This window comes from Camelina sativa, chromosome 9 (assembly GCF_000633955.1).
Source record: "Camelina sativa cultivar DH55 chromosome 9, Cs, whole genome shotgun sequence".
In the NCBI taxonomy this organism is placed as follows: domain Eukaryota; kingdom Viridiplantae; phylum Streptophyta; class Magnoliopsida; order Brassicales; family Brassicaceae; genus Camelina; species Camelina sativa.
Window position 1 is genome coordinate 36842226 of NC_025693.1, and position 12419 is coordinate 36854644.

General features: G+C 32.7%; 2 protein-coding genes across 3 annotated transcripts in view; one reads left to right on the forward strand and one right to left on the reverse strand.

The window, feature by feature from the left end:
• LOC104714574 (homeobox protein SHOOT MERISTEMLESS-like) overlaps positions 1 to 3420 on the reverse strand; it is a 4835-nt gene extending 1415 nt beyond the window's left edge. Inside the window, exons 1-4 of one of the 2 annotated variants that reach the window (XM_010431987.2) lie at positions 2890 to 3420; positions 2193 to 2448; positions 1213 to 1466; positions 147 to 208 (exon numbers count right to left, since the gene is read on the reverse strand). In XM_010431987.2, the coding sequence (XP_010430289.1) occupies positions 147 to 208; positions 1213 to 1466; positions 2193 to 2448; positions 2890 to 3318 (1001 nt within the window). In that variant the 5' untranslated portion in view covers positions 3319 to 3420. Of the gene's footprint in view, positions 1 to 8; positions 209 to 1212; positions 1467 to 2192; positions 2449 to 2889 lie in introns of both variants that reach the window. The other variant, XM_010431986.2, reaches the window with a different exon arrangement.
• Positions 11033 to 12010, forward strand: LOC104714575 (death-associated inhibitor of apoptosis 1-like). The gene has a single exon (XM_010431988.1). It carries the CDS (start codon positions 11225 to 11227, stop codon positions 11861 to 11863), a length of 639 nt encoding a protein of 212 aa, XP_010430290.1. The 5' UTR covers positions 11033 to 11224; the 3' UTR covers positions 11864 to 12010.

Consider the following 12419-nt stretch of genomic DNA (forward strand, 5'->3'; position numbering starts at 1 on the left):
AAAGCATGGTGGATGAGATGTGATCCATGGGGAAAGGATTGCCCAAGACATTATCCATGAAGTAATGGTGAGGATGTGTTGCGTCCATTACTACAAACTGCATATCCTCCGATGGTTTCCAATGCCGTTTCCTCTGGTTTATGAACCAATTGTTTATCTGTTTCTGGTCCAGACCGGTTGACTCCGCAAGCGCCAGCTTCTGTTGCTCCTGCCAATTCATTTCCCCACGCCAGAAAAAAAATGTGAGTCAATCATCATATTTTAAAATCAACATTCAGAATATTGTATTCTTATGCTCTAAGATATAGGGTCATTCTATGATTACAGCCACATCAACGGTTTGCTAGACATGAACGAGAAATTAAATTCGATCTAAACCATACAAGCTTAGGTAATTACACTACATGATATAAAGGTCGTTTTTGTGTTCCAATTTAGAACACATACTGTATGAGGGTTGATCATATGTGTTTTAAAAACACAAGCTACTATTCCATAGGGGAATTGCCTCATGTACACTGCTTACCAAAGTTATGATTTTAAAGTATAGGCTAAGCTATGGTATAAGCGTATAGCTAGCCTTAGGAAGAAAGTGGTCATTGTCTTAACTTAGACTGACATAATATTCGGACCCTAACAAAAAGTATGCAAGCAAGAATCAAGTTGTCATACAGTATACATTTACCAAACACGTGTGATTCATTCATCTTGATTAGGATAATGCAATCATGTAAGTGCATTTAATCAAACCAATATATAAGAATCAAAATGGTANATTACGCTACATAATATCAGGGTCGTTTTTGTGTTCCAATTTAGTTCATTCGAACACATACTGTATGAGGGTTGATCATATGTGTTTTAAATGCACAAGCTACTATTCCATAGGGAAATTGCCTCATGTACACTGCTTTCCAAAGTTATGATTTTAAAGTGTAGGCTAAGCTATGGTATAAGCGTATAGCTAGCCTTAGGAAGAAAGTGGTCATTGTCTTAACTTAGACTGACAAAATATTCGGACCCTAACAAAAAGTATTCAAGCAAGAATCAAGTTGTCATCAGCTGATAGACCGAAAACAGTATACATTTACCAAATACGTGTGATTCATTAATCTTGATTAGGATAATGCAATCATGTAAGTGCATTTTAATCAAACCAATATATAAGAATTAAAATGGTTATTTAATTAGAGTATAAGGGAAGAAAGTTACCGAAGGGTAAGGCCATTTGTAGTGGCGGCTCCACCAATCAAGCAGTTGTTGGCGAGCTTCTTTAGGGAGCTTTCCTTTCTTCCTCTTCTTCATGAACTCTTGCTTAAGGCTCCCTAAGTAACCGCTGTACTTGCGCAAGAGCTGTCCTTTAAGCTCCCTATCCTCAGCTTGCGGATCCACAAATTCATTGTTCATATCCACTTCTTCCTCAGATGACCCATTATTGTTCCTATCAATTGCTGTCTCTCCATAACCTACTTCGATTAAACATGTAAAAACAAGCCAAAATCGTCAGGAAAAACTGCTTAATGGGTCCTAACATCTCGAGTAAGTTAAAAAAAAGATCTATGATAGTATCGAGAAGTGAAAAATGAATAGGCTACTGATCCAAACTATTCAAAGTAACGAGTGAAGTAGGTGTGAGTTTGTGTGTCTATATACAAACTCAACTACATCGTTGAAAAGAAGAGTGATATGACATTGTGTAGATATATGTATATGTAACTATACGTACAAAAAACATGTGTATGTCTATATTGAGCAATAGATCTAAGGGCGAAACAGACTCTAGATCCAGATATTCTTTTTGATGAATTAAATAGATCCAAAACAAACCGGGAAGATAGAGACAAGAACAGTGATTGTTGTTGTACCAAGCAAAAATGAAATCAATTCCAAACAGACAAAAAAGAAACATTAAACAAATTGTTTTAACTCAAAGAAAACATCTACATAATAGATTATACACGTAAACCTAGTAAGCTATATATAACAATCTGACACTAAACCTAGCAACAACTATCAAAGGGGCATTAACCCAAGAAAAATCAGAAAAGAGGAAAAATCTTTCTTAAAACCCACAAAGAGAAATAAAAAACAACTTTATCTCATCTTACGTTTAATTTGACGCCATAATTCAGATGAAAAAAGAAAACAATTAAAAGGAATTAAAAAACAGAGATGTAGAGAGAGAGAGTAACCGGAGAAAGAGGAAGGGGAGGAGAGAGATAGGGATTTGAATTGACACTCGACACGTTGAAGGAAGACCATAGCTTCCTTGAAAGGTTTAGAGAGCTCTTGCTCATACTTAACGAGCATTTCACAGTAAGCTTCCATGAATTGATCAAGCCCTGGATCTTCACCTAAACAGCTTGTTGGTCCCATAGATGCTGCTGCTGCCGCCGCAGACGAGCATGCCTCCTCCAGTCTCGCCACAACCTCCGGTGGTGCTCCAACCTTAAGAATTGTGTAATTAGAAAATTAATAGAGATATACACATTAATTGAACTAAGGTAAGGATCCTTGAGTAAAGATATGAACATATATCCCTGATCTTTAAGCCTTGAAGCAATTTTTGGAATGATCTTTACAAAATAGGGTTTTTAAAAAAACTTCTTTCTTTTGTTGTTCCTAGTTTCTTGAAACTTTCTCAAAATAGGAAAAATTAATTGTTTCCTTTGTTTTGTGTAAATTTAGTTGTATTAAGTAGCTAGTAAACAAAAGGAGATATCAAAATCAAACTAAAACATCAAGTAAAAGGGTTATGTAAAAAGAAAAGGAAAGGTAAAGTATGGTGATTAGGGTTTCTAGAATCTTCTTCTTCTTCTTTGTGTAAAAAATATCAAATAAGGAACATTAGAGTTAAGAATAATCATCTGTAGGGTTTGTTCTCATCACCTTCTGACAATTGACATAAGCGGCCAGGAGGCGGTGGTAGTGAGGATGAGCCATGATCTTGGCCTTGACAGAGGCTGAAGAAGAGGAAGAGGAGCAAGGATTGATCCCTCCGGCAACGACGTCGTTATGATGGATCTCCATGAGAGAATAAGCAGGAACACAAGAGGAAGGAGAAGAAGAAACGACTTTGTTCTTAGTTGCTTGGGGAGGAGGAGGTAGGGATTGAAGAAAAAGGGAACTACTTTGTTGGTGGTGTGACTGATATGCATAACCATCATGTTCTTGTTGTTGATGTTGATGATCATGACCACGATGTTGATGTGATGTCATGATGGGCGGCATCATCATCATCATAGGACACATCGGACCATCACTATTATCCCCGGCAAAAGCCATTGGACAAGAAGTGCTGTTGGAACCACTCTCCATCTTCTCTTTCTCTCACTAGTATTATTATTCACTTTGGCTTTGCTATATAGCTACGAGAAAGAAATAAAATAATTTTTAAAAGAAAAAGAGAAGAAAATGAGCATTGTAAATACAGCTAGCATTTATCATCAATATTATGAAACACAATAAAGTACTATAAGTGTATTGGGAAACCCTAAAAGAGTAAATAGATATGAGTGTATAGGTGTGTATATGTATAAAGTTTTAATTTAATTATTTGAGAATGCAAAAGTGGTCTCCCGGGATTTATGCTTCAACAATCAGCTTCCTTTTTCACATTGAAAATTCTAAATAGTGATAGTTATGGGGGAGAGGGAAGCAGCAGAAGAGAGAGACCAGGAAGATAAAATCTAAAGGAAACTATATTATAAAAATAAAATAAAAAAGATGGAGAAATTTATATTTAAAAAGTGGAAAAAGCAGACATGTACAGAGATTGTGTGATCTGTGGGTTCTTAACTCTTTTGTGTTCATCTGCTGTAATATGATTTCTCATTTATGCCTTTTTGGAAATTAATATTGTAATTTATATATGTTCTTCTTTTGTGAGGTAATAAACCGGACCTCAGTTTATATTTACAATTTCTTGAAATGGAGAAAACCGGAATGTCCCTCAGAAAGCCCAGAGAAATTTGTTATGGGAGTATCAAATCGAATGTTGTCATTTGGTATGATTTTTTCATACCATGAATTCCCAAAAGTTTTCCTGATGGAATATACGTATTGTGGTTAGAAAGTACACTTGTGTATATTCATATAAGATGTACGTGTATGTATGTATGTATGTATGTATGTGTATATATATATACTTATATAGTATATGAAGAAATTATTAGTACTGTTGTACCAAAAAAAGCTTTCTTAGATTCTCAATAATTAACTGACAGATCTCCACATAATTTAAGCATGTGTTTATAAAATACTATTGGATTCTCTTTAGTATATCATAATTTTGATTATAAGAAAGTGATTTAACATTTGATTACTGATCAAAGTATTAGTACTATTGTAAATGTTGTTATATAGAGGTTAAGAAGAAGAAGACAAATGTCATTATGAACGACTGGATATATAATCATACCGTAAAACATGTAACAGTTAATCAGAGTAGTTCGAATGGCCTCTATAAAATTATGGACAATTATTTATAGTTACCTAATTATAACCAAAATTCAATAAACACATTTAAGAAAACAAAAAAAGTTTTTTTTTTCTGTCTTCCTTTTTTATAAAAAATTAATTAGCGACGGCTTGTTAATTTAGACACCAGAGCCATTTGTATTTGCCACCACTACCGTGTTCTCGATCATTAGATTGCAAGATTAGGTGGTAGACCTCTTGCCACTTCAAAACATGATCCATCACATTCACACCACTAACCAAATATTTTGAGGCATTTTACAATAATATACGAGGCATTAGCAATTGTTAGCACTTCTTCGAACGTAGAATTGACTCAACACAGGACACGACACCTGTTATTGACATGGGACACCTGTTTATCCCTAAAATAGTATACATACTTAAGATATATTCATTTTAGAACTGACAATTCAGAACTTCTATCATAATGTTTTGACACCGTTTATTTCCTGCATTGCTAATTTGCAGTCACTATGACAATTTTATTTGGAAATTGGGTATATTGAGTTATTGACTATATACAGTTTATTCCGATACTCTTATGCCTATGTTTATAAGTTATCTATGTTGAAGCAAAGACATCAGTATAAAGCTTATTTTCTTGCTTTTAGGTTAAGGACAGTGATTCGTTGAAATCAAAAGTCTTAGAAACATATTGTAGAGGGAAATCTTCAAGGCAAAGTTTTACTTTCCCCATGAAAGGAAGAAAAAAAAACTCTCTCCTCAGCCACTGCCTTCACTGCCATTTCTGGCAAAGAAAAGATAACTGAGAAACTAATAGATAGAGAGAGATTACAAGGAACCCATCAAATCATATTTATATATTGCCAAACTGGATTTATTTCACTTGCTTCAATTTTTTTTTTAACATCTACCTTCAGTTTATTTATATTAAAACTTAATTTTCCTTGGGTGCACCAAAAAAAAACTTATTTTCTTTATTCATTCATAAAACTTCTAGTACTTTTTTGTCGATAATATGATTTATGCAATTTTGAATTTGGATGGTATTGCAGTTGTACAACCTTTTTATTACATTATTTAAATATATATATATCACACTTTTTATATTGTTGAAAACTTATGTCTCTATAATAATAATAGGACAAATAATCTGAAAGCAGGAAGGAGAATGAAAAGACATCATTACAAAAAAGCGATTTTGGATGTATATTACGAAGCCGAAGGTGAAACTAAACAATTTTTTTTTTCTTCAATTTCTAGTTCCTACTTGTACCAAAATAATAATATTATGTGTTTAGTATTTTCTGTGGTTAATTATTAGTTTTGTATCCGAACTCATACATTTCTTATGAGCATTGCATTTTATATTTGATTTTTTTCAGGTGGGTTAATGATAAAATATTTATAAATCAAAATAAAGCAAGATTTCAACGTATTTCACAGGACTAATATCCTCATATTTTTCAAATACGAGATTATAGAACATTCACATTTTTATTCAATGCTGAGGACGTTGCTACAACATGTGCGCCAAAACATTCAAACAATCATCTTTGGTAAAATATATCCTAAGTTTGATTAGTATCGTTAACTTTATCTACTAATTTGATTGTAATTATCAAAATAGTTTTACCGTTGTCGCAAGGGATTATCAGTGAAAATGTAAGATTAGTATTTGATAAAATGTTTTGTTTTGAGAAATTTATCTTAATTGCTCTTGTTATATAATGGGTTAAATATAAAGTTTCATAAAATCTTCGTACAGAACTAACTAAAGCTAAATAAATTTACTCAACTGATTGTCTCAAGTTCTTCCACACACCCCTTCATGTGAAACTCGATATCTGATAGTCAAACAAAGGAGGTAACTAATGCTGCTGTAATACGTATGATTTTAGAGAATCTATCGGTTCTAGGGCAATCATTTATCACTACTACGAAAGAAAAGTTTTATAAAAAAAAAACAAAAGGACTTGAAACTGTTACTTGCAAGTTTTATTTAGTCCAAGTCAGAGCATATAATCTGCATTTATTAAAAAAGTTGGTTCCTTCTTTTAGATGTTGTAATTTAATCAATAAAAAGAAGATTTAAATATGTTATTATAATCTTATTCTACAGAAAAGCAAGTGGGGACAGTCCGAATGTCTTCTCTCTCTAAAACCCTAATGACCCTACTCTCTCCCTCTTAAACAGTAGGGCTAATCTCTCTCTACACTGTTTGCTTTTATAGCGTAGTAGAATTAAATAATTTAACAGAAGAAAACTATGTATTTGTTTCGGTACCTTTGCTCTTTTGTTATCCCATCGAGAATCTGATTCTCTTGTATCTACACACACCTCAATCCAATGGAACTGAACTCTTATTAATCAAACGACGGCCAAGGAAGGAATGAGCTCTTATATTGGCATCAAATTAAAAGGAGGCCATTGTACACAAAAATTAATATTATAATAATCAATATATATATATAAATAAAAGGAGGCAAGAGCAATAGTTATATGTAAATTATATATTTTTTTAGCTAAATGTTTGGTTTCAAATTTTCAATCCTAGCTTTTGACAGCTCCACGTAAATTTTAGAAGAAGTAAATGTTTAAGTGACCGGTGGTGTTATCACCAAAACATTAAACGCAAAATAAAGTTAATTATCTCATGGGTAATACATAAAAGAACGTGTTGCATTATGTCATGCTTACTTTTCTTGACTGGTTTGAAAAGCTATTTTATTTCCAAATCATCAAGAAGAGAAAAAGTTAGAAGATGCTACTATTTTTTTTGATTTTAATCGAAGAAATTAGTTGTTGACCAAAAACTAAACAATCTGGGTAGATAAGTACGTACTACTTGCACATATTCTAGACAGACTATCATGATTAAGATGATGGCCGAAGTCTTGAGCTGCTAAATATCTACTAAATAAATTAAATAGATTTTTTTTTTTTTTTTACTTTTTGGAAGTTGAATTTTTCTCTCTTTAAGAAAATTTTGTTGAAGACAGCTAGGTTGTGTTATAATGGGATGCTTGATGTTTATATATGTGACAAAGAAAAAAGTTAGATTCATGTCTCGGAGATTCTATATGCTTTGTAATAATTCCAAACATTATTGGAGTCTTGACCCTGTAAACTGAAGTTCTCCATTGTTGTGTGTCATGTAACAAATGTTTAGTGGTAGCTCCATTAGGTAGTCCACATATTTTAATGTGCTCTTCAATTTTACTGATATAAACGATAAGAATATAGATTAAAAAATCAAGGTTAGATAAATCTGTTAGTTTCTTATTTTGATGAAAATGGTTGTTTTAGAAAGTAATTTTTCTTTCTCCTCAAAAAAAAAAAAAAATTATTTATAGAGGAATCATAACACCTTTCATTGTATTTCTTTGACATTAGTCTACAGATATTTCTTAAATTATGTTAAAATTATTTCTTTGACATGAACAATCCAAAAATGTGATTGTGTCTTGCTAAACTAGTCAAACAATTTTGTGTCACTAATCACATATTCCAAATAACCTATGTATATTTGTTTCATACTCGTTCACTCATTTTAACATATATTTCCACTTTTGTACATCCCACATTAGATTAGATGCTATTGTATGATGGTTTGAGTTTTAGATATTAGGACTTTGGGGTATCTACAGTTAATCTTAAACCCATTTGAATATAATGTTCAGTCTTAAACGGGTACTTGCAATTTCCTGTGCCGAAAAGATAGAGAAAACGGACTAATCGTTCCAAAATGGACAAGGATGCGCCCAAAATCCATTTTAGAAAAAGTTGTATAGTATTTTGTTGTTCATAACATCTTGTATAATCCCTTACTTTTATCATAAACAAGAAACATCCTGTATCATTACTCTTCAACAATGATACTTTTTACTCTATGTCTATCTTCGGGGACGTGGTCCGTCCAACCATGATTTGACACGCAGAAACAATACGGTGAATGTTGATATCATCTTCAAGAAGATGATGTGATAATGAAGATGGCGATGGTATAGTTTATATATATATATGTCCATTATGGTAACCTTCACATCAGAGTAGGGCCATAGGGTTCCCCGTGAAAGATATCACCGTACCCACAAATATCAAACTCAACATAAAATGACAATATTTTTGGCGTAATATGACATTTAATTTCATTATGTCCTTATTGAACACTGGAACTATTTCTGTTTTCATTTTCAACAATATATTGCTCTCTCCTTTTCTTTTTGGTAACTACTAAAAATAGCAAACTATTCTTTCGTTTGCACAAAAAAGAGATAATTTCATGAACCTATTCTCTCATATATGTTAAAATGACGAATGGAAGACTAGGAAATCGATTTCAAAGAAGAAAAAAAAACCTCCAGACAATCCAAGGTTTAGGACCTTTAGGTAGTCGCAGATTTGTAGGGCTAGGGTTTTCCTTAGCACTATTAGAGATACACACATCGTCATGTTTACACACAAACTACAACAAAAAGCACACACACCCATACAAACTCGTTGATACATACGTTTAGTATATATATAATTATGTATGTGTATCCATAAAATTAAAAAAAAATAAAATATAAAAGAGGAGGAGAGAATAAAGGAGAAAAGGTGAGGTTGTGAGACGTCACTGAAGAGGGAGACAAACTACAATCTCTCACTCTCTCTCTCTCCCTTGCTTTACGTCACCTCTGTCTACTATTGCAAGATTTGTTATTTTGTTTGCCTTTTTCTATATTATAAAGCATACTTAGATTCCAATATTTTATAGTGAAATAATTTAGTCATGTTTTCTTACTTGAAGATTTGTTCGGTATTGATAAAATATACTTATATTCCATTATTCTTAACCAATTAAATTTAAAATCATGTTATAATTAAAATTATATATTGAAATCTAAATGTATAATCTAAACTTTCATGGATATTTTTAAATTACGAGAATAAATCAATTGTTTTATGTATTACATTAGAATTAATCATTGACATTTCAAGTTCAGTATGAAATTAATATTTTTAAGGAATGAATTGATGATGGGCTATTTTCTACGAAATTTTTGTTTTGTCTTTGTATATACAGTATGAGCACATACAGAAGAAAAAAAAATTGTATGGTAGTGTAAATATAGAAACGAATAGAGAGTTTGGTAATCTGAAACCCATGAAGGCAACAAATAGGCAAAAAGAATCAAAACTAGTCGTCAACCAAAAAGAATTGACTAATAAGTCATGTAAAACATCTGAAACTCTTAGGTTTGACTAGGAATCAAAAGCAATTTGGTAAAATTAAAAGTGAAATACTAATTAACTAACTATATAGTGCACAGTCACAACTCCTTAAGTTAAGATATGATAGAAACGACATAAGACAAGAGATTGATTGGTAACTACAAACGTCAAATAGATATTCTACTTGTTCCCCTCTTATACCAAACATTCAAACAATAATGGCTTACATTTGGACCACCCAACCTTACCTTTCTTTCATTCCTATATGCTTTCAATGCTCAAATTATTTTCACTAATTCTATAGCTCTGAATCTGTTGATTGGTACTTGCTAGCTCGAAAGGACTACATCTACAACTATAGAATTAAAACAAAAACACACACGCACAAAAATATAATTATCCGGTCTGTATATTCTTCAAAGCTTAAATTTGTTGTAGTTGTATATCAAACCCAAATCTTCATTTCTTTCTCCAAATATTTTTTCAACAAATCATTATTTAATTCTGCACTTCCATAACTTTAACAGTTTTAACCTGATTAGTAATCTATCTTCTATTATTAGTAACTATTTAACATTGTTGTCGTAGAGCAATTAGTAAAGAACCACTAGTATTTCTGAATTTTTTTGTTATCCATAGCGACCAAAACTAGATATAAGTCTTACATTTGAGTAGTTATATGCGTCTTTTATTTCTTATTTGTAATCCGAACAATCAGACCGGTGATTATCCGTTATCTGACAAAGATGATTAACATCACAAGTTTTTAACAAAGATCGTAGGTAGGTAAAGTACTGGTGTAAAAATGCTAAGTTTCTTTTAAAATCCAACTCAATCATAAGAAAGAATCCTAAACCACACAAAATCCAAAGTTTGTATCTAGTTTCTATAACTGTGAGGCTGCTGCATTCAACTACAAACTGGACCGTTCCCTTTATAGTTGCAATTAAAGCCCAAAAGAATGGTTAACGTGGTGGGACTTACAGCTTATGCCCTCAGCTCTAAGCCCAAAATTGAATTGCAAATGTTAAATGTTTCAAAAATGTACGTTGTATATACATATAATAAAAACAGCTTCAATCATTTAATTAATATAAGAACATCTGTCTGAAGAAGCAAACATTTGACAATTGATACTTCACTAACGAACAAACAATCTTATTTTAAGAACGATAACAAACCAATCAATGAGAAAATAATATATAATCGATGTTGAAATTAATACAAAATCATTACATTGAGAAATACGTGCGATTCGCTTTAATACAAAACGTAAGTCAAATACGTTACTATTGAGTGGCACCCACTAATAATAATAACATATACTAGTAATGTATCCTACTATATTAAAACAAAAGAAATGTAACATTTAATATTTATATACAAAACTTGAGATCATCAAACATAAATAAGAAGACAAGAGTCCTTCCTTCCTTGCTTAAACATTTATTGATTGGAGCCATTAAAGCTTTTATATTTCTCGTGAGTTTCTTTGATGCACAAAGTGTTATTTATTTGTTTGATATATTTTTTTTTTTGGGTTACGGGTTCGAGTCAGGGATGAGTCAACTCGGAGATTTGCTTAGAGATTCAGAAGATGGAGGAACAAGAAGTGAGAGGACGACGATGATGTTGAGTTTGCTTCAAGACAATGATCATCAAACCGACGGTGGAGATCGAACGATGAGCAAATGGAGTATCTTGAAGCAACGGCTGAGATTTGATTGGGTTGCTTGTTGCGGTAAGCCTCTTACTCTGCGTTTCAGACAATCGGAAACACCACTCGTTGACGAAGAAGAAGAAGAAGAAAGTCAAAGACGGGTCGTTGACTTTTCGGATCCGGGTTCGGGTACGGGTTCGGAGTTGGGTTGTTTGCAACGTGGAGCTACGACGAGGAACCTTGCTGAGGCTTTAGCGGAGGAGAGATTAGCGCACGTGACTGCGGAGACTTCAGTTGTTGCTGCTAAAGTACCGTTGATGAGGTTGCTTGCGGAATCGGACGGTTGTGATTCGACGATATCGACGGCGTGGATGGGTTGTGATCCTGTGTGTTGCGTGTGTATGGGAAGAGAGAAAGGTGCGGCTTTTATTCCCTGTGGACATACGTATTGTAGAGTTTGTTCGAGAGAGATTTGGGCGAATCGTGGGACGTGTCCGCTTTGTAACCGTTCGATATTTGACGTTCTTGATCTTTACTGAAAAACAAAATTATGGATTGATGTGATCGACGGTGGTGATATGTTTTGATTTCTTTGTGCATAATTTATATTGTTTAGTTACAAAAAGATGATTAATTAAGGAAGTTTACCTTTAGTTTTAAATAAATATTTATCAATAGTCTTTTGTTTTTGGAATCTTTCTTAATAATATATAGATGATAAATAAATATGAAATTACTTATGTTTTTATTTTTATAAAAGAATTTTTTTATCACATATTTAATTCTATTATTTAAGCGGAACTGTCGAAAAAACATATATTTTTGACGGAATTTTATGATTGAAATAAGTAATAATTTTACTCTTTCTTTTGCTGTTTTGGTGGAGTCGGAACCTCCTCTTGAAGATCTAGTTCTGGCCGTTTGCGATTCTCGGTGGTGTATGTCCGAGGGGTTTCATGTTATGGGGAGGTGTCGTCGATTCTCTGATTGGTAATCGATTCCATTTTCATCAAGTTAAGCGTGTTTGGTATATCCCCTGTTTGCTTGATGGTGGCTTTAGTTTTTAGTGGGTTTGTGTGGTGTGACCTTGGTTCA

Coding starts and splice junctions, on each gene's coding strand:
- LOC104714575 (XM_010431988.1), top strand. CDS start 11,225: ATGAGTCAACTCGGAGATTTGCTTAGAGATTCAGAAGATGGAGGAACA.